We start from the raw sequence: 21,095 nt of genomic DNA on the forward strand, positions 1-21,095 counted from the left end.
GGTCCACCGTGGTCACGTGCCCCTGAAAGCCAAGAGCCAGGCATGTTCTCAACGGCCTCCTAGGAGCCCTCCATGGTGCAGGTGTGGAGACGCGTGCGCTGCTGCCCTCTCCTGGAAGGACTCCCACATGTGCAGGTGTTTCTGAGTGTGCGTCTACACTGGAGCAGGGGAGAGGAGGGGGGTGTAATTCTGGTTCAGGTGCTGGTTCTGAGTGAGCTACGCACCAAAATAGGAGGGTAGCCATGGCAACACAAGCAGCAGCAGGGGCTCGCCGCCCTGCGAACAGTCCCGCTGGAGCAGCGGCAGGGGCTGCGTTTGGGCCACTGCTGGCCCATTCGGGATGGGGACGGGGGTGGGATCTGTTACAGGAGACGGGTCACCCACTAGGCCCAGTTCAGTCCCTCTTTGCTGCGGTGCCAGCGTGGGAGCGAAGCTCTGGGGTTCAGATCACACTAGGGTGACCAGACAGCAAGTGTGAAAAATCGGGACAGGGGGTGGGGGGTAATAGGATCCTATATAAGAAAAAGACCCAAAAATCGGGACTGTCCCTATAAAATCGGGACATCTGGTCACCCTAGATCACACACTCGGCTCTGGGGGGGCCGCAGGGCCAGGGGAGAGCGAGGCAGGGTCTTGATGGGGGGTCAGAAAGGAGGGGGGTTGTGGACTGTCACAGGGTGGCCGGCCCTTTGAAAGGGAGGGAGGCCTCAGGCCGCCTGTGACACACCTGATCTGCCCCCCCGCACCCCCCCGCGGCGACACTGACTGAAGGCTTGTGGCAGAGGGTCCTGTGACTCCAGCCAGCCTCGGGGAGGGGGGCAGGAGGACAACGGGCCAGTGGGGGTGGGACGGAGCAGAGCGAAGCTGGGGGGAGAGGGGCTCTTGCAGCGCTCCATGGGGAAGGGGGACTCTGGGTCAGATCAGTACGAGCGAGCGGTTGGGACGGCGAGCGCCGGCGATGCCGGCCTAGGGTGGCCAGCGCAGTCTAGTGGTCAGCGGCTGGCAGCCCGGCAGAAGGAGTAACGGGGTGTGTCCGTATGGCGAGCTGGGGGCATGATAGCTGGGGGGACACGCCCGCGCTAGCTCTGAACAAGCTCATGCGCTAAACCGAGAGCAGAGCCGTCGCCACGGCACAAGGGGCCAGCCGCCACGGGCGCGGGCCCATCCCAGACTCTAGGCGCGCACAGCGGGGGCTGGCCTCTCGCGCTGGGCTCGGCAGGAGGGGCGGAAGCGGGCGTCTGGCGCACGCCGGGTGTCATGGGCGAGGCCCCGAGGCAGCGAGGGGCAGGCAGCTGCAGCCACGTTTTTCCCATTTCATTTCCGCTGAGCTGGGAGGAATTGGGGGGCGGGAGGGGTGTCAAAATTAGCCTGGGAAGCGAGTCACTGTGACCTCATCATCTGAGCCGAACGGCAGCACCTCTCTCTTCACCGCCGCCGACCCTGTCCTCGCCAAGTGCCGCCCCTCCCCCAGCTCAGCCCAGCCCACGCCATGGGCAGCCTGGAGGTTACCCCAGCGGGCAGTGATCCAGGGCCCCGCTGCCCGGCTCTTTGAACCCCTGTGACTGCGCGGACTCCCGGTAACCAGGCCTGCGTCTCGTTGCTGGCGTCCCGCAGCAGGGTGCAAAGCGCTGCACCGCCTTTGCTGTTCAATGTGTTTCTCCTCATTCCCTCGGCATGGTACAGATGGGAAACTGAGGCACGGGGAGACTTGCCCAAGGTCACTCAGGAAGTCCATGCCGATGCAGCGAATTGACCCCAGTGCCCTAACCCCGGCCCAGCCTCCCCTTCTTCCTGCCCCTCCCTCCCGCTACCCCAGACCTACCTCAGATGTGTCCCCCTTGGGCTCTTTGTCGGCTCGCCCAGTGGGATGCAGAACAGAGAGGTCAAAGGTCACACCGTCTCCAAAGTGCACGGGTGGGGCGACGGGGGTGCGGCACTGCACGACGTAGCTCTGGAACGGCACCCGGGCGGGGTCCAGCTCCTGCAGCCCCTCCAGCACGTGCCGGTAGGACTCGAAGAAGGCCGGCGACTCCACCATGATGAAGTTGGTTTTCCCCAGGTGCCTTGTCAGGAGATCGCTGTGGTTTGCCTTAATGTCCAACCACACGGCCCCCTTCAGGAGCTGAGGCCTGTTGCCCCCCACCACGGTCCCAAACAACACCTGGTCACAGTCACTGGAGATGAGGCAGGTCAGGGAGCCGCTCAGCAGCCGTTTGGAGGAGTGTGGGCGGAGCCCTGCGGGGCCTGGAACCTGGCCATGTACATGGCACCAGCTGGGGAGGTGCCCACCTTCACCAGTTGCATGTTCCTATAGAGCCGCAGCGCCCCCCTCTGCTTCCCAGCGCCCCCGAACACGTTCTGCAGGGAGAAGTGAGCCGAGATCGCGGCCCTCAGGGGCCAGACGAAATCCTCCCGCAGCAGGCGGAAGTGCGTGTCCAGGTAGGCCGCGTCGCTCGCGTACTTTCCAACGGGGAGGTTGCGCTTCAGCTTCTGCCCAGGGTCGACGAATCTCTCCTCTGGGGTTGGGAAGATGGGGATGGCATGGAAATCCTCCCGGCAGGCTGGCGAGGCGAGGGGCGCACTGCACCGCGGGAAGGCCGAGTCCACCAGGTTCTTGGTGTCGTGAAGCCGTTTCTGGATGATCCATGTAAACTGAAAGCCGCGGCTCTGGAGTCTCTGGATGGTGGCGAAGAGAAGGTCCACAGGGTAGCAGAGGAAGGTCTTTGTCTGCTTGGGGGACGCCGTCAGCAGATGGTGCAGGGCAGCCACCGTGTCCTCCATCACCTCCTGGGAGATCTGCCCATCCTGGTGCTGGACGCTCTCCAGCTCGGCAATGAAGCCCAGCAGGGTCCTAAGCACAAAAGTTGGTCTCAGCGCCAGGGCCAGGACCGGCTGGACCTGCTCCGGCTCACCAGCGCGCTCCACCACCACCTTCAGGGCCCACAGCAGCGTCTACACCCTGGCGGGGCTCAGGCCGGGGCTCTCCACGACCTGCTCCAGCTGGTAGTCGTGGTCCAGCAGGAAGGGTAGGAGTTGCTGGGGGCTGTGGTCACAGAGCTCTCCCAAGTCAGTGAGGATGGTGCAAGGATCCGTCCTCCAGCTGGGCCCTGGCTCCGGGGAGAGCCGGGCATCTTTCGGTGGCACCGGCTCCCAGGCGCTGTCAGGCCAGTCCGGCCACATCCTCTTCTGGCCAGACATTTCTCCGCAGGGCAGGAGCTGCTCAGAGACAAGAGGAATCAACGCTGCAGAACAAGCCCCCAGCCCCACCCTGCCTGGTCACGGGGGCATCCGCACCCAGCTCCAGAGAACGGAACTGGACGCATAGAGCCGCCTCGTTAACGCCACGCTAATGACCTTGCCCCATGACTCCAAAGTGGGGGAGCTGCAAACCCTGCTGAGCTCAGAGAACCGGGGCAGGAGGGGCGTCCCGGACACTGGAGCGAAAGCCGCCAGGTGCGGTGAACGAGGACGTGCACGGAAGGCGGACGCTGTGCAGGATGGGGGAAACGAGAGATGAGCCCACCTGCGTCTGCCTGTCGCTGTCTGCTGGGGGCTGGACAGGCGCTGCTCCGGGCGGGGGCCACGTATCCCAGAATTGCCCACGGGCAGCTCCTTGCACTGTGCTCTGTGGGCACTGGTTGGACACAGCACGGGGTGGACGGGCCAGGGGCTCGGGGTTCTTCTGTTCAGCATGGCCAAATGCTGCCCAGTGGGCGTCGCTGGCGTAAACATGCGGAGGGTGTGGGCATCAGGGAGGGGACAGCGTTGGGGGGAGGCAGGGGAGAGGGGAGGGGGCTGGTGAGCTGGTCCCCTGGGGAGTCTCCCAGCCGGGAGACGTGGTGATAATATTGCACGTCTGCCCGAGGGGCCCACAAGCACCTTCCACCTGTCCGAGGGGGTGGCTCAGCCCGGAGGGGCAGGGGGGAGATTGGGGCCAGACAGCTCCTGGGAGCTCTTTGGAGCCTGGCACAGCAAGCAGGAGCGGCCCAAGGGACTGCTGGGACATCGAGCAAAGGCAGGAGCTTGTCGGCTGCATGGCGAGGCAGGGCCTGCTCTCAGCAGCTCAGGGGCGTCTCTGGGCCCCGCCTGTGTCTCCATGGGAGAGACCTGCCCATGGGACGTGGCGGGGGGCACCCATGGCTCAATGGGTAATGACCGATGGGGGCCTGGCCTCCAGCTGTTCTCTGCAGGGGACCCTGAGTGTGGCCAAGCAAGGCCCTGTCTGCCTCTCAGACAGATTTACAGCTCCTGCCCAGCGCAGCCCCGGACGGGAGGTGGCGCCAGCCCTGCACCCTGGAATCACCTCCGTGTGGCCAGGACTGTCACGCCCTGGGCACGGGGCCGACCGCACTGGTTTGAGTCAGCCTGGTGTGTGCCAGCCTCTGTGCCCCAACCCTGTGTGTGTGCCCTGGCCTGTGTGTGCGCCAGCCTGTGTGTACCCCGGCCTGCGTGTGTGCCAGCCTGCGTGTGTGCCAGCCTCTGTGCCCCAACCTGCGTATGCGCCAGCCTGTGTGTGTGCCAGCCTGTGTGTACCCCAGCCTGTGTGTGTGCCAGCCTGTGTGTGCCCCGGCCTGTGTGTGCCCCCGGCCCCTCTCGCTCAGACAGCGCCTGTGTCCGTGGAACCACCGCTCTCCGTCTCCTGGTGGCTGCAGTTTTGGGCTCTCCCCTCCCGCCTTTGCTGAGTCCCTTTCCGGCGGCCTGTCAGGGCATCCGAGAGCTGGTCCGGTTCAAGGCTGGACCAGTGGAGCAATACCTGGTTCCCAGCTTTGCGGACGCCCTGGGGGCTGCTGGGTGCATTGACCAGACTCCTGGGAACCCTCCGGTTCTTGACCTTGGGCCAACAGCCCTGCAAGCGTGACAGCCACACTGGGCAGCGGCTGTGCAGGCCACGCCCTCCGCCTGGCACTGCCGGGGAGCTGCCCGCCCCATACAGGCCCCAGGGCGGGGCTTAGGGGGCTGTAGCCGGGGCGGAGCTAAGGTGGAGCCAAGTTCTGCAGCTGGGTGCAGGTGAGATGAGGTGTCTGGGCCGCTGTTCCCCTGGGGTCTCCTGGGGCCAGGTACCTGGCTCAGCGCCCAGCACCCCTGCGCCCGCTCTATGCTGGGAGGGTCCGCAGGCGTCAGCGGCGAGCGAAACCTCCCCAAAGCTTTTACTGTGGGGAGCTTAGTTACACTCCCAGGAGGGAGGAGTGTGTACGTGTGTGGGTGTGAGCGGCTGCACACGACTGTGTGTATGTGTGCGTGTGTGGGTCTGAAATTAATAGGCAGCAGGTTTAAAACAAATAAAAGGAAGTTCTTCTTCACAGAGCGCACAGTCAACCTGTGGAACTCCTTGCCTGAGGAGGTTGCAAAGGCTAGGACTATAACAGGGTTTAAAAGAGAACTAGATAAATTCATGGTGGTTAAGGCCATTAATGGCTATTAGCCAGGATGGGTAAGGAATGGTGTCCCTAGCCTCTGTTTGTCAGAGGGTGGAGATGGATGGCAGGAGAGAGATCACTTGATGGTTACCTGTTCGGTTCACTCCCTCTGGGGCATTGGCCACTGTCGGCAGACAGGATACTGGGCTAGATGAACCTTTGCTCTGACCCAGTGTGGCCGTTCTTATGTTCTTATGCCACACATCAGCGTGTGCTTATACATGTGCATCTGTGTGGGGGTGTAGCTGCGTGCACATGTGTGTGCCTGCCTGTGTCTGCATGTACATGTGTGTCTGTGTATACGTGTGTCTGTGTGTGCACATGGGTGTGTTTCTGCATGTGTCCATGTGCATGTGTATGTCTGCCCGTGTCTGCATGTACATGTGTGGATGTGTGTGCGTGTGCACATGGGTGTGTTTCTGCCTGTGTACGTGTGGATGTGGAGGGGGGGTGAGCTAGGCTCACAGGGTTGGGACTGGCTGGATTACAGTCCTGTTTCGAGGTTGTGCTGAAGGGTGGGGGGGGGGGCTGCCAGGGCAGACAGACAGACGGCCGTGGGGGGGGAGCTGCCAGAGCAGACAGATGTGTGGGGGGGACTGCCAGGGCAGACAGACACACGGATGTGGGGGGGGGCTGCCAGGGCAGACAGAGAGATGGCCGTGGGTGGGGGGGCTGCCAGGGCAGACAGACAGATGGATGTGTGGGGGGGGACTGCCAGGGCAGACAGACAGACGAATGGGGGAGCTGCACGGAAGCGGGTGCAGGTGCAGGAGGCGTTTGGCCACAGCCTGGCACGGGGAGGTTCATGTGTGTGCCCCCGGCCCCTCTCTAATGCCGTGTTTGCTAGGGTTACCATTCGTCCGGATTCCCCCGGATATGTCCGGCTTTTTGAGCTAAAAATAGCGTCCGGGGGGAATTTGTAAATGTCCGGACTTCCCCCCGCCCCCATGCAGAGCGCGCGCGGCTAACAGGGCAGCCGGCCGAATGGTGCCACTTACATGGGGCTCCGACAGCCAGAGAGAGCCCCTCCTCCGCTTCCCCCTCCTCTCCCCTGCAGCTGAGATCACTCCGTCCCTCCCTCCCTGCATCACAGATCGCCTCCGGCAGTCTGGAGCTCCTCCCCTGCTCCCCAGCGTGCCGGGACGAACGGCTCCGGCCATTCCTGAGCAAGGTCACAGAGACGTTGGGCGAAGGCCAACAACAAGGGGGCCAGGGGGCAGGAGAAGGGGCAGGGAGGTTCTGGAGGGGGCAGTCAAGAGACGGGGGGGGGTCGGGAGTTCAGGGGGGGCTTTCTGGGGGTGCGGGTGTGGATAAGGTTTTGGGCAGTCAGGGTACAGGTAGGGGGTAGGGTCCTGGGGGGCATTTAGGGGGGGGGTCTTAGGAGGAGGCAGTTAGGGGACAAGGAACAGGGAGGCTTAGGTAGGGGGTGGGGTTCTGGAGGGCAGTTAGGAGCAGGGGTCCCAGGAGGGGACAGTCAGGGGACAAGGAGCGTGGGGGGGGGGGAGTTCGGGAGGGGGCTGTCAGGGAGCAGGAGTGGGGAGAGGGATCGGAGCAGTCAGGGGATAGGGAGCAGAGGGGTTTAGATGGGTTGGGAGTTCTGGGGGGGCTGTCAGGGGGTGGGGAGTGGTTGGATGGGGCGTGGGAGTCGCGGGGGTCTGTCTGGGGATGGGGGGGTGGATAAGGTTTGGGGCAGTCAGGGTACAGGTAGGGGGTACGGTCCTGGGGGGCATTTGGGGGGGGTCTTAGGAGGGGGCAGTCAGGGGACAAGAGGCAGGGAGGCTTAGGTAGGGGGTGGAGTCATGGGGGGCAGTTAGGGGCAGGGGTCCCAGGAGGGGGCAGTCAGAGGACAAGGAGCGGGGGGAGGGTTGGGGGTTCTGAGGGGGGAAAGTGGGAGGGGCAGGGGCGGGGCTAGGTCAGGATGGGGCGGGGCTCCTCCCGTCCTCTTTTTTGCTTGCTGAAATATGGTAACCCTAGTGTTTGTGTGTGGGCAGAGAGGGGGGCCGGGTGCCGGCCTGCAGTGGAGACAGCACAGCCGTGCAGGGACCTGACTGACCGACCCTGGTGCCAGCTGGCGCCACTGGGTGAGCAATGGGGGGGGCAGAGCTGCAGGGGGCAGTAGAGGGGCTGGGATAGCACAGATGGGGGTGACCAGGCCACGTCGGATGCAGGGAAGCTCTGTATGGGGCAACAGCCTGTGAGGGCTGCGGGCTGCGAGGCGGGGGGCTGGGGGCTGCAGCCTGTGAGGGCTGGGGCTGGGGGCTGCAGCCTATGAGGGCTGGGGGCTGTGAGTCGGGGGGCTGGGGGCTGCAGCCTATGAGGGCTGGGGGCTGTGAGTCGGGGGGCTGGGGGCTGCAGCCTGTGAGGGCTGGGGGCTGCGAGGCAGGGGGCTGGGGGCTGCAGCCTGTGAGGGCTGGGGGCTGCGAGGCAGGGGGCTGGGGGCTGCAGCCTGTGAGGGCTGGGGGCTGCGAGGCGGGGGACTGGGGGCTGCAGCCTGTGAGGGCTGGGGGCTGGCCAGGGGACCTGGCTCTGGGGCCGGCCAGACCGAAAGGGCTGGATCTTGGAGGTGCAGGAGGGAAGCAGCAGCCGGGGTGTGAGACCAACGAGAGGAGGCGTCCATGTAACCCCTGATTCTGGGCTGGGGGGACCAGGCCCCTCGACAGGTGCAGGGTCCCTGAACCCCCCAATCCCAGCAGGGGTCCCCGAGTCCTGGCCGCTGAGGCTGGGAAAACCCCACTAGGTCCAGCTGCTCCCCGTGCAGGCCAGGCTGGATTGTGTCCTACCCACACTGCCTGACACGCGGTGCTGGTACCCAGGCACCCACAGGCTGGCGTCAGCTCCCGCCCGGGTAGCGTTTCCCTGCCAGGGGCCAGGCTCTAGGGCATGTGCCCACCTCTAGCGAACACCCTGGGGAGCCACACGGCAATGGGGCCAGAAGGATTACCCCACATCTGCCCCTGAGCCCCTGGCTCCCAGCTCCCACTGCCCTCCACTGCCCCGGTGCCTCCTGCCCACCTCCGTTCCCAAGTCCCCGGCCCACGGGGCCACCTGCCCACCTCCGTTCCCAAGTCCCCAGCCCACGGGGCCACCTGCCCACCTCCGTCCCCAAGTCCCCAGCCCACGGGGCCACCCACCCACTTCCGTCCCCGAGTCCCCGGCCCCTGGGGCCACCTGCCCACCTCCATCCCCAAGTTCCCAGCTGCCGTGGCCCCCCGGTGCCACCTGCCTGCATCCACCCCCTCCCAGCCCCCAGTGTCACCCGCCCTTATCCACACCCCCAGCAGCTTGTGCGGTCCGCCCGCCTCCGTCCCTGAGCCTCCCCCCCCAGTGCACCTGCCAGCATCTGTGCCTGAGCCTCCTGCCAATTTCTGTGGTTTTACAGCCACATTTTCCGCTCTGTCCCCCTGCCCTGTTGTGTCTCCTGGATGGAGAGTCCCGTTAGCAGCCTGAGCCCTCTAGCTTAGCTCCCCTCTGCATACCTGGCACGTCTGCCACTGTGCCCCTGCCTCTGGTACCTCCCCCAGTGCTGAGCGGTGGGCAGCCAGTTCCGGTGCTGAGCCGGGCCGGGTCCTGTCCAGGGCGCTGAGCAGTGGGCAGCCAGTTCCGGTGCTGAGCCGGGCCGGGTCCTGTCCAGGGCGCTGAGCTGTGGGTAGCCAGGTCCGGTGCTGAGCCGGGCCGGGTCCCTTGTAATAAGAGACTGTTGGCAGCACTAGGTCCCACCCAGATGCTGCCTCTGGCTGCTCCGCCGAGAGACTAAGTGTCTGAGCAGAGAAATAGAAACTTATCTTTCCTGCTCTGGTGCCCTCTGGGTCCTAATACAGGTGTGACGGGGCTGCCTGTGGGAGCCAGCTGCGGTCACTCCATCAGGGTGAACTGTAAAATAATGGGGGCAGACAAAACTGGTGACTCAGAAATTCAAACAACGCAGTTCCCTTAAAGTGCCCAGCCTCAGGCCTCCGTCCAGACACACACGTCAGATAGGATGATAATTACTGAAAATCTGATCTCATCATAGAAAAGAAAAGGTTCTTCCAACCCCAAAGGATCAGCCACACACCCAGGTCCAATTATAACTTAGATCTTCCCCAAAATACACACTATAGTCAATTCTTATTAACTAAACTAAAATTTATTCAAAAAGAAAAGAGAGAGAGTGTTGGTTAAAAGATCAATATACAGACAGACTTGAATTCAATTCTTGAGGTTCAGGTACAGAGCAGAGATGAGCTTGTAGTTGCCAAAAGTCCTTTTAGAAATAGTCCATAGGTTATAGTCCAATGTCCATATTCAGGGTGGCTCCAGTCAATGACTGGGGATCTCAGTCCTTATGGCTTAAGGTTTCCCCCTCTTGAAACCCAAAGCAGATCTGAGATGAAGCAGGATTGTGTCCCAGGGTTTTTATACATTTCCAGCAGCCTTTCGGCCTGAGAAAACAATAGGCTTAACTCCCCTTCTCCCAAACATCCTGGCAATTAGTACAGGGTAATTTATCCATTAAACAGTTCCGATCCAGGTTACCACAACCTTCAAAGAGACATAGAGACAATAATACTATTTCCCTCAAGTGTCTTCCTAAATGTTAATATTCCTTTTTTGATCTTTGAATCAAAGCTATAGCAATAGACAACACTTGTTTGGTATCAGGGGGTAGCCGTATTAGTCTGTAACTACAAAAACAACAAGGAGTCTGGTGGCATCTTAAAGACTAACAGATTTATCTGGGCATAAGCTTTCGTGGGTTTGCTTACATCACAAGACCTGAGCAAACACCTACCCTTCTATCTCTAACAATGCAGACTTGCATTTCAAAGCTCTGTTCATTTACAGATCTTCCTAACCAGTCTCTAAAGTTCGGCCATGGGTCAGGTCAGTCTGGGAGTTAATTAACTCTTTCTGGCCCTGTCACCTTCCAATGAGATATTATATCACACTCCTAATGTCACAACAGGTCACTGTCTGGGCCTTGGGCTCCACGTCGTGAGCAGGGTCTAGCCTCACGGCTGGGTTGGGTGTCTGCGCCAGGCCAGCCGGTCCCCCCATGCCCAGCTGGAGGAGCTCGTACGGATTGGTCAGGAACCAAAGGCGATGGCATGGCGAGGAGGTGGGGGCCGCCCATGCCCTGCTCCCTCCAGCGAGCAGGGGCAGCAGGGCACTGCCCTGGAGCGGGGGTGTGAGAGGGACGGGCGGGGTGGGGACCATTTGCTGACCCATGTCCGGCTGAGGAAGCTTGAGTGGATGTGTTGCCAAGTCTGCAGTGCCAGGGGTGGTGTTTTCTGAGCTGGCGTCGCGGGTTGTGGGATTTGGGACTAGTTTGCTCATAATCGGCTGCATTTGGGCTGCTTAGATTTAATTCAATGACAAAAATAGAACTAGCTGTAATTCAACATGGATGCCGGGGCCCGGTTGGCGGGGGCGAGGGGTTATTGCTGTCACAGCGATGCTGTGTCAGGGTCTCTCCTGAGGGGGCCGGGCTGTCCTGGTGGGACACAAGCTGGAAGTGCAGGTCCTGAGTCGCAGCCTCTCCCCCCTGGGGGGCTCCGTGTCTGTGTCCCGGGACCGAACGGCCTGGATGAGGAAAGCGGATGGGGACCGGGCTCTGCGGGTGCATGTGGGGGCAACCGGGCCCCTCACTGTTCCGCTCCCCTCTCTACTTTCGATGGCCTTTGCTACAAACAAAGGAGCACTGGCTTGGCCTCCCTGTGGGGACCCTGTGGCCCATGGCCCCCCTGCTCTGTGCTGCCCCGGGAGCAGGCCTGTGGGAAAAGGACCATGGGGATCTCCGTTAACCCAGCCTTCCCCTGCAATATGGCCATCTTGTGCCTCTGCGAACCCCAGGGCTGGCTCTGAGATTTCCTTCCTGGCGCTAGGAGCCAAATTCTTCCCCGGCTCGTGACTTTGGGAGTTGGAGACACGTGTCTCACAGCCACACTTGGCCTTAAGTGTTCAGTATCTTAGTGCAAGAGACGCTGTTCTTCCCACAGCTGGCCGTTGAGTGACTATCTGTACGGGACTATTCAATAATACATTACAGCCTTATTGGCTGGCCGTGCCCTTTTCCGAACCCCCAGGAGACTCTCCCCAGTTCAGAACGGCACCCAGGGCTGTGCAGGGGGCGGAGTTGTTATTGTTTGCGCTTTGTCGGGGCTTTTTGTGGAGATTCGGTTCCCACTTGGTGAGCTGAGTGATCACGTGTCGTGCTGGTGTCCACTTGCCGGGAACGTCAGGGAATTAGCTCAGTTTCGCTCCCTAGCTCAGAGTGCTTTACAGACGCTACATTTTCCAGCCCTCCTATAAATTAGAAGTCCATTTTACAGATGGGATTACTGAAACGGCGATACTGTACATTTCTGGTCTTTTCAAAGAAAATCATTCCAGTTTTTGACAGTGCAGAATGTTCGGAATTTTTTCACAGGTCTTCTACAAGGGTATTTCTGCTTTGTTTAATGTCCATAATGGTCTCTCCAGCAAGGTAGAAATGAATGTACAGGTGCTGTAAACACTGACACCACCGCTACACAAAGTACAGTCCAATGCATAAAACAAACTGAAAAAGAAAAACAGACACTTTTTTGTCAATGTCTTTCAGTTGTACACATCTTAGGTGTAACAACCAATTGTACAGTGTTGTCTCTAAGTCAATGTGGCAGGGCCACACGATGAGTCATTGAATCAAAACCGAGAGAGCACGTCAGGAATCGAAACTGAGAGAGCTGGTGCCCCGTCCTTTGTTAGAGTCAGTAGCTGTACCGGGATGTAGTGTATATTTGGGGCAGCAGCCAAACATCTCCTAGGTGTGTACCATATCCCTGGGTCAGTGCGTCTGCACTTCCTTTCCCAATGGCGAGTGGAACCAGAAGCAATTGACCAGCTGGAATATTTGTCATATAAAACTTGGGTGATTTGGGTGAGGGAAACAAAAGCGAGCCTGTTAAACACACTTGTCACCGGAGGGAGAGACTCTTCACATTTTCTAACAAATTCATCACAAAGGAGGGAGTTGTCCTCTCCCCCATATGAATGCAACAACTCTTTCTAGCTCTCCTCCACTATGTTAGTGATCATGGTGTGGGTAGAATCATAGAATCAGGGAACTATAGGACTGACAGGGACTTGAGAGGTCATCTAGTCCAGTCCCCTGCACTCATGGCAGGACTAAGTATTATCTAGATCATCCCTGACAGGTGTTTGTCCAACCTGCTCTTAAAAGTCTCCAGTGATGGAGATTCCACAACCTCCCTAGGCAATTTATTCCAGTGCTTAACCATCCTGACAGCTAGGAAGTTTTCCTAATGTCCAATCTAAAACCTCCCTTGCTGCAATTTAAGCCCATTGCTCCTTGTCCTGTCCTCAGGGGTTAAGGAAGGCAATTTTTCTCCCTCCTCCTTGTAACAACATTTTATGTACTTGAAAACTGTTATGTCCCCCTCAGTCTTCTCTTCTCCAGCCTAAACAAACCCAATATTTTTAATCTTCTCTCATAGGTCATGTCTTCTAGACCTTTCATCATTTTTGTTGCTCTTCTCCGGACTCTCTCCAATTTGTCCACATCCTTCCTGAAATGTGGTGCCCAGAACAGGACCCAATACTCCAGCTGAGGTCTAATCAGCACGGAGTAGAGCAGAAGAATTACTTCGCATGTCTTGCTTACAACACTCTTGCTAATACAGCCCAGAATGAGGTTTGGTTTTTTTGCAAATATGTTGACTCATATTTAGCTTGTGATCCACTATGACCCCCCCAGATATCTTTCCACGGTACTCCTTCCTAGGCAGTCATTTCCCATTTTGTATGTGTGCAACTCATTGTTCATTTCTAAGTGGAGCACTTTACATTTGTCCTTATTGGATTTCATCCTATTGACTTCAGACCATTTCTCCAGTTTGTCCAGGTCATTTTGAATTTTAATCCTATCCTCCAAAGCACTTGCAACCCCTCCCAGCTTGATATTGTCCGCAAACTTTATAAGTGTACTCTCTGTGCCATTAGCTAAATCATTGATGAAGATATTGAACAGAACCAGACCCAGAACTGATCCCTGCGGGACCCCACTCGTTATGCCCTTCCAGCATGACTGTGAACCACTGATAACTACTCTCTGGGAACAGTTTTCCAACCAGTTTTGCATCCACCTTATAGCAGCTCCATCTAGGTTGCATTTCCCTAGTTTGTGTATGAGAAGCTCATGCGAGACAGTATCAAAAGCCTCACTAAAGTCAAGGCATACCACGTCTACCACTTCCCCCTATCCACAACACTTGTTACCCTGTCATAGAAAGCTATCAGGTTGGTTTGACACAATTTGTTCTCTATTTTTAAAAAGAAGAACAGGAGTACTTGTGGCACCTTAGAGACTAACAAATTTATTAGAGCATAAGCTTTCGTGGACTACAGCCCACTTCTTCGGATGCATCTCTAAGGTGCCACAAGTACTCCTGTTCTTTTTACACATTATAAAGTGATTCAGCTAGGGCAGGGGTAGGCAACCTTTCAGAAGTGGTGTGCCGAGTCTTCATTTATTCTCTTTAATTTAAGGTTTCGCGTGCCGGTAATACATGTTAACGTTTTTTAGAAGGGGTCTCTCTATAAGTCTATATTTATATAACTAAACTATTGTTGTATGTAAAGTAAACAAGGTTTTTAAAACGTTTAAAAAGCTTCATATAAAATTTAATTAAAATGCTGATCTTACACCGCCAGCCTGCTCAGCCCGCTTCCAGCCTGGGGTTCTGTTCACCTAGGCCTGCAGTGGGCTGAGCGGGGCGACTCGAGGTCAGGGCAGAGGGCTGGGGTGTGTGCGGAGGTCCAGGGCAGAGGGCTGGGTGTTGGGGGGACTCAAGGTCAGGGGAGAGGACTGGGTGTGTGTGGAGGTGCAGGACAGAGGGCTGGGGTGTGTGTGGAGGTGCAGGACAGAGGGCTGGGTGTTGGGGGGGACTCAAGGTCAGGGGAGAGGGCTGGGTGTGTGTGGAGGTGCAGGGCAGAGGGCTAGGTGTTGGGGGCGACTCAAGGTCAGGGCAGAGGGCTGGGGTGTGTGTGGAGGTGCAGGGCAGAAGGCTGGGCGGGGTGTGGGGGGGTGCAGGGTAGAAGGCTGGGTATTGGGGGTGACTCGAGGTCAGGGCAGAGGGCTGGAGGGTGTGGGGGGTGCAGGGCAGAAGGCTGGGTGTTGGGGGCGACTCGAGGTCAGGGCAGAGGGCTGGAGGGTGTGGGGGGTGCAGGGCAGAAGGCTGGGTGTTGGGGGCGACTCGAGGTCAGGGCAGAGGGCTGGAGGGTGTGGGGGGTGCAGGGCAGAAGGCTGGGTGTTGGGGGCAACTCGAGGTCAGGGCAGAGGGCTGGGGTGTGTGTGGAGGTGCAGAGCAGAGGGCCTGGGGGGGGGGAGGGTGCAGGGCAGAGGGATGAGTGTGTGTTGGGGTGGGGAGGTGCAGGGCAGAAGGCTGGGGTGTGTGGGGGGGTGCAGGGCAGAGGGCTGGGTGTTGGGGGTGACTCGAGGTCAGGGCAGAAGGCTGGGGGTGGTATGTGGGGTGCAGGGCAGAAGGCTGGGTGTTGGGAGGACGTCAGGGCAGAAGGCTGGGGGTGTGTGTGCGGGTGCAGGGCAGAGGGCTGTGGCAGTGTTGGGGGGACATCAGGGCAGAAGGCTGGGGGGGGTGCAGGGCAGAGGGCTGGGGTGTGTGTGGAGGTGCAGGGCAGAGGGCCAGGGAGTCGTGGGGGGTGCAGGGCAGAGGGCTGGGTGTGTGTTGGTGTGTTGGGGGGTGCAGGGCAGAGGGCTGGGGGGGTGTTGGGGGGAGGTGCAGGGCAGAGGGATGGGGTGGGGGGGTGCAGGGCAGAGGGCTGGGGGGTGTAGGACAGAAGGCTGGGGGGGTGTTGGGGGGAGGTGCAGGGCAGAGGGATGGGGTGGGGGGGTTCAGGGCAGAGGGCTGGAGGGTGTAGGACAGAAGGCTGTGGGGGTGTTGGGGGGAGGTGCAGGGCAGAGGGCTGGGGTGGGGGGGTGCAGGGCAGAGGGCTGGGGGGTGTAGGACAGAAGGCTGGGGCGGTGTTGGGGGGAGGTGCAGGGCAGAGGGATGGGGTGGGGGGGTTCAGGGCAGAGGGCTGGGGGGTGTAGGACAGAAGGCTGTGGGGGTGTTGGGGGGAGGTGCAGGGCAGAGGGATGGGGTGGGGGGGTTCAGGGCAGAGGGCTGGAGGGTGTAGGACAGAAGGCTGGGGGGGTGTTGGGGGGAGGTGCAGGGCAGAGGGATGGGGTGGGGGGGTTCAGGGCAGAGGGCTGGAGGGTGTAGGACAGAAGGCTGTGGGGGTGTTGGGGGGAGGTGCAGGGCAGAGGGATGGGGTGGGGGGGGGTTCAGGGCAGAGGGCTGGGGGGTGTAGGACAGAAGGCTGTGGGGGTGTTGGGGGGAGGTGCAGGGCAGAGGGATGGGGTGGGGGGTGTAGGACAGAAGGCTGTGGGGGTGTTGGGGGGAGGTGCAGGGCAGAGGGATGGGGTGGGGGGGTTCAGGGCAGAGGGATGGGGTGGGGGGTGTAGGACAGAAGGCTGTGGGGGTGTTGGGGGGAGGTGCAGGGCAGAGGGATTGTGTGGGGGGGTTCAGGGCAGAGGGATGGGGTGGGGGGTGTAGGACAGAAGGCTGTGGGGGTGTTGGGGGGAGGTGCAGGGCAGAGGGATGGGGTGGGGGGGGTTCAGGGCAGAGGGCTGGGGGGTGTAGGACAGAAGGCTGTGGGGGTGTTGGGGGGAGGTGCAGGGCAGAGGGATGGGGTGGGGGGGTTCAGGGCAGAGGGATGGGGTGGGGGGGTGTAGGACAGAAGGCTGGGGGGGTGTTGGGGGGAGGTGCAGGGCAGAGGGATGGGGTGGGGGGTGTAGGACAGAAGGCTGTGGGGGTGTTGGGGGGAGGTGCAGGACAGAGGGATGGGGTGGGGGGGTTCAGGGCAGAGGGATGGGGGGTGTAGGACAGAAGGCTGTGGGGGTGTTGGGGGGGAGGTGCAGGGCAGAGGGATGGTGTGGGGGGGTTCAGGGCAGAGGGATGGGGTGGGGGGTGTAGGACAGAAGGCTGTGGGGGTGTTGGGGGGAGGTGCAGGGCAGAGGGATGGGGTGGGGGGGTTCAGGGCAGAGGGATGGGGTGGGGGGTGTAGGACAGAAGGCTGTGGGGGTGTTGGGGGGAGGTGCAGGGCAGAGGGATGGGGTGGGGGGGGTTCAGGGCAGAGGGATGGGGTGGGGGGTGTAGGACAGAAGGCTGGGGGGGTGTTGGGGGGGAGGTGCAGGGCAGAGGGATGGGGTGGGGGGGTGTAGGACAGAAGGCTGTGGGGGTGTTGGGGGGAGGTGCAGGACAGAGGGATGGGGTGGGGGGGTTCAGGGCAGAGGGATGGGGGGTGTAGGACAGAAGGCTGTGGGGGTGTTGGGGGGGAGGTGCAGGGCAGAGGGATGGGGTGGGGGGGTTCAGGGCAGAGGGATGGGTGGGGGGGTGTAGGACAGAAGGCTGTGGGGGTGTTGGGGGGAGGTGCAGGGCAGAGGGATGGGGTGGGGGGGGTTCAGGGCAGAGGGATGGGGTGGGGGGTGTAGGACAGAAGGCTGTGGGGGTGTTGGGGGGAGGTGCAGGGCAGAGGGATGGGGTGGGGGGGGTTCAGGGCAGAGGGATGGGGTGGGGGGTGTAGGACAGAAGGCTGGGGGGTGTTGGGGGGAGGTGCAGGGCAGAGGGATGGGGTGGGGGGGTTCAGGGCAGAGGGCTGGGGGGTGTAGGACAGAAGGCTGTGGGGGTGTTGGGGGGAGGTGCAGGGCAGAGGGATGGGGTGGGGGGGTTCAGGGCAGAGGGCTGGGGGGTGTAGGACAGAAGGCTGTGGGGGTGTTGGGGGGGAGGTGCAGGGCAGAGGGATGGGGTGGGGGGGTTCAGGGCAGAGGGATGGGGTGGGGGGTGTAGGACAGAAGGCTGTGGGGGTGTTGGGGGGAGGTGCAGGGCAGAGGGATGGGGTGGGGGGGGTTCAGGGCAGAGGGATGGGGTGGGGGGTGTAGGACAGAAGGCTGGGGGGGTGTTGGGGGGAGGTGCAGGGCAGAGGGATGGGGTGGGGGGGGTTCAGGGCAGAGGGCTGGGGGGTGTAGGACAGAAGGCAGAGGGATGGGGGTGGGGGGGTGCAGGGCAGAGGGATGGGGTGGGGGGTGTAGGACAGGAGGCTGTGGGGGTGTTGGGGGGAGGTGCAGGGCAGAGGGATGGGGTGGGGGGTGCAGGGCAGAGGGATGGGGGGTGTAGGACAGAAGGCTGTGGGGGTGTTGGGGGGAGGTGCAGGGCAGAGGGATGGGGTGGGGGGGGTTCAGGGCAGAGGGCTGGGGTGGGGGGTGTAGGACAGAAGGCTGGGGGGGTGTTGGGGGGAGGTGCAGGGCAGAGGGATGGGGTGGGGGGTGTAGGACAGAAGGCTGTGGGGGTGTTGGGGGGAGGTGCAGGACAGAGGGATGGGGTGGGGGGGGTTCAGGGCAGAGGGATGGGGGGTGTAGGACAGAAGGCTGTGGGGGTGTTGGGGGGAGGTGCAGGGCAGAGGGATGGGGTGGGGGGGTTCAGGGCAGAGGGATGGGGTGGGGGGTGTAGGACAGAAGGCTGTGGGGGTGTTGGGGGGAGGTGCAGGGCAGAGGGATGGGGTGGGGGGGGTTCAGGGCAGAGGGATGGGGTGGGGGGTGTAGGACAGAAGGCTGTGGGGGTGTTGGGGGGAGGTGCAGGGCAGAGGGATGGGGTGGGGGGGGTTCAGGGCAGAGGGATGGGGTGGGGGGTGTAGGACAGAAGGCTGGGGGGGTGTTGGGGGGAGGTGCAGGGCAGAGGGATGGGGTGGGGGGGTTCAGGGCAGAGGGGCTGGGGGGTGTAGGACAGAAGGCTGTGGGGGTGTTGGGGGGAGGTGCAGGGCAGAGGGATGGGGTGGGGGGGTTCAGGGCAGAGGGCTGGGGGGTGTAGGACAGAAGGCTGTGGGGGTGTTGGGGGGAGGTGCAGGGCAGAGGGATGGGGTGGGGGGGTTCAGGGCAGAGGGATGGGGTGGGGGGTGTAGGACAGAAGGCTGTGGGGGTGTTGGGGGGAGGTGCAGGGCAGAGGGATGGGGTGGGGGGGGGTTCAGGGCAGAGGGATGGGGTGGGGGGGTGTAGGACAGAAGGCTGTGGGGGTGTTGGGGGAAGGTGCAGGGCAGAGGGATGGGGTGGGGGGGGTTCAGGGCAGAGGGATGGGGTGGGGGGTGTAGGACAGAAGGCTGGGGGGGTGTTGGGGGGAGGTGCAGGGCAGAGGGATGGGGTGGGGGGGGTTCAGGGCAGAGGGCTGGGGGGTGTAGGACAGAAGGCAGAGGGATGGGGTGGGGGGGTGCAGGGCAGAGGGATGGGGTGGGGGGGTGTAGGACAGGAGGCTGTGGGGGTGTTGGGGGGAGGTGCAGGGCAGAGGGATGGGGTGGGGGGGTGCAGGGCAGAGGGATGGGGGGTGTAGGACAGAAGGCTGTGGGGGTGTTGGGGGGAGGTGCAGGGCAGAGGGATGGGGTGGGGGGGGTTCAGGGCAGAGGGCTGGAGGGTGTAGGACAGAAGGCTGGGGGGGTGTTGGGGGGAGGTGCAGGGCAGAGGGATGGGGTGGGGGGGTTCAGGGCAGAGGGCTGGAGGGTGTAGGACAGAAGGCTGTGGGGGTGTTGGGGGGAGGTGCAGGGCAGAGGGATGGGGTGGGGGGGGTTCAGGGCAGAGGGCTGGGGGGTGTAGGACAGAAGGCTGTGGGGGTGTTGGGGGGAGGTGCAGGGCAGAGGGATGGGGTGGGGGGTGTAGGACAGAAGGCTGTGGGGGTGTTGGGGGGAGGTGCAGGGCAGAGGGATGGGGTGGGGGGTGTAGGACAGAAGGCTGTGGGGGTGTTGGGGGGAGGTGCAGGGCAGAGGGATGGGGTGGGGGGGGTTCAGGGCAGAGGGATGGGGTGGGGGGTGTAGGACAGAAGGCTGGGGGGGTGTTGGGGGGAGGTGCAGGGCAGAGGGATGGGGTGGGGGGTGTAGGACAGAAGGCTGTGGGGGTGTTGGGGGGAGGTGCAGGACAGAGGGATGGGGTGGGGGGGTTCAGGGCAGAGGGATGGGGGGTGTAGGACAGAAGGCTGTGGGGGTGTTGGGGGGAGGTGCAGGGCAGAGGGATGGTGTGGGGGGGTTCAGGGCAGAGGGATGGGGTGGGGGGTGTAGGACAGAAGGCTGTGGGGGTGTTGGGGGGGAGGTGCAGGGCAGAGGGATGGGGTGGGGGGGTTCAGGGCAGAGGGATGGGGTGGGGGGTGTAGGACAGAAGGCTGTGGGGGGTGTTGGGGGGAGGTGCAGGGCAGAGGATGGGGTGGGGGGGGTGCAGGGCAGAGGGATGGGGTGGGGGGTGTAGGACAGAAGGCTGGGGGGGTGTTGGGGGGAGGTGCAGGGCAGAGGGATGGGGTGGGGGGGTTCAGGGCAGAGGGCTGGGGGGTGTAGGACAGAAGGCTGGGGGGGTGTTGGGGGGAGGTGCAGGGCAGAGGGATGGGGGTGGGGGGTGTAGGACAGAAGGCTGTGGGGGTGTTGGGGGGAGGTGCAGGACAGAGGGATGGGGTGGGGGGGTTCAGGGCAGAGGGATGGGGGGTGTAGGACAGAAGGCTGTGGGGGTGTTGGGGGGAGGTGCAGGGCAGAGGGATGGGGTGGGGGGGTTCAGGGCAGAGGGATGGGGTGGGGGGTGTAGGACAGAAGGCTGTGGGGGGTGTTGGGGGGAGGTGCAGGGCAGAGGGATGGGGTGGGGGGGGTTCAGGGCAGAGGGATGGGGTGGGGGGTGTAGGACAGAAGGCTGGGGGGGTGTTGGGGGGAGGTGCAGGGCAGACGGATGGGGTGGGGGGGTTCAGGGCAGAGGGCTGGGGGGTGTAGGACAGAAGGCTGTGGGGGTGTTGGGGGGAGGTGCAGGGCAGAGGGATGGGGTGGGGGGGTTCAGGGCAGAGGGCTGGGGGGTGTAGGACAGAAGGCTGTGGGGGTGTTGGGGGGGAGGTGCAGGGCAGAGGGATGGGGTGGGGGGGTTCAGGGCAGAGGGATGGGGTGGGGGGTGTAGGACAGAAGGCTGTGGGCGTGTTGGGGGGAGGTGCAGGGCAGAGGGATGGGGTGGGGGGGGTTCAGGGCAGAGGGATGGGGTGGGGGGTGTAGGACAGAAGGCTGTGGGGGTGTTGGGGGGAGGTGCAGGGCAGAGGGATGGGGTGGGGGGGGTTCAGGGCAGAGGGATGGGGTGGGGGGTGTAGGACAGAAGGCTGTGGGGGTGTTGGGGGGAGGTGCAGGGCAGAGGGATGGGGTGGGGGGTGTAGGACAGAAGGCTGGGGGGGTGTTGGGGGGAGGTGCAGGGCAGAGGGATGGGGGTGGGGGGTTCAGGGCAGAGGGCTGGGGGGTGTAGGACAGAAGGCAGAGGGATGGGGTGGGGGGGGTGCAGGGCAGAGGGATGGGGTGGGGGGTGTAGGACAGGAGGCTGTGGGGGTGTTGGGGGAGGTGCAGGGCAGAGGGATGGGGTGGGGGGGTGCAGGGCAGAGGGATGGGGGGTGTAGGACAGAAGGCTGTGGGGGTGTTGGGGGGAGGTGCAGGGCAGAGGGATGGGGTGGGGGGGGTTCAGGGCAGAGGGCTGGGGTGGGGGGTGTAGGACAGAAGGCTGGGGGGGTGTTGGGGGGAGGTGCAGGGCAGAGGGATGGGGTGGGGGGTGTAGGACAGAAGGCTGTGGGGGTGTTGGGGGGAGGTGCAGGA

The 21,095-nt window shown here is 62.2% G+C and overlaps 1 protein-coding gene and 1 long non-coding RNA gene across 2 annotated transcripts in view; one reads left to right on the forward strand and one right to left on the reverse strand.

The window, feature by feature from the left end:
- LOC135982137 (uncharacterized) overlaps positions 1-21,095 on the forward strand; it is a 530,422-nt gene that overhangs the window by 288,834 nt on the left and 220,493 nt on the right. The window lies entirely within an intron of this gene.
- LOC103306997 (NFX1-type zinc finger-containing protein 1-like) lies at positions 1,829-9,151 on the reverse strand. The gene is made up of 2 exons (XM_042846476.2): positions 8,894-9,151; positions 1,829-3,216 (listed from the first exon to the last, which is right to left on the reverse strand). The coding sequence occupies exon 2, from the start codon at positions 2,779-2,781 to the stop codon at positions 2,203-2,205; it is 579 nt and encodes a 192-aa protein (XP_042702410.2). The 5' UTR covers positions 2,782-3,216; positions 8,894-9,151; the 3' UTR covers positions 1,829-2,202.

The sequence above is a fragment of the Chrysemys picta genome, chromosome 3, assembly GCF_011386835.1.
Source record: "Chrysemys picta bellii isolate R12L10 chromosome 3, ASM1138683v2, whole genome shotgun sequence".
Taxonomy (NCBI): Eukaryota; Metazoa; Chordata; order Testudines; family Emydidae; genus Chrysemys; species Chrysemys picta.

Excerpts from the sequence above, each read along its gene's own strand:
- LOC103306997 (XM_042846476.2), bottom strand. The coding sequence starts at position 2,781 with ATGGAGGACACGGTGGCTGCCCTGCACCATCTGCTGACGGCGTCCCCC.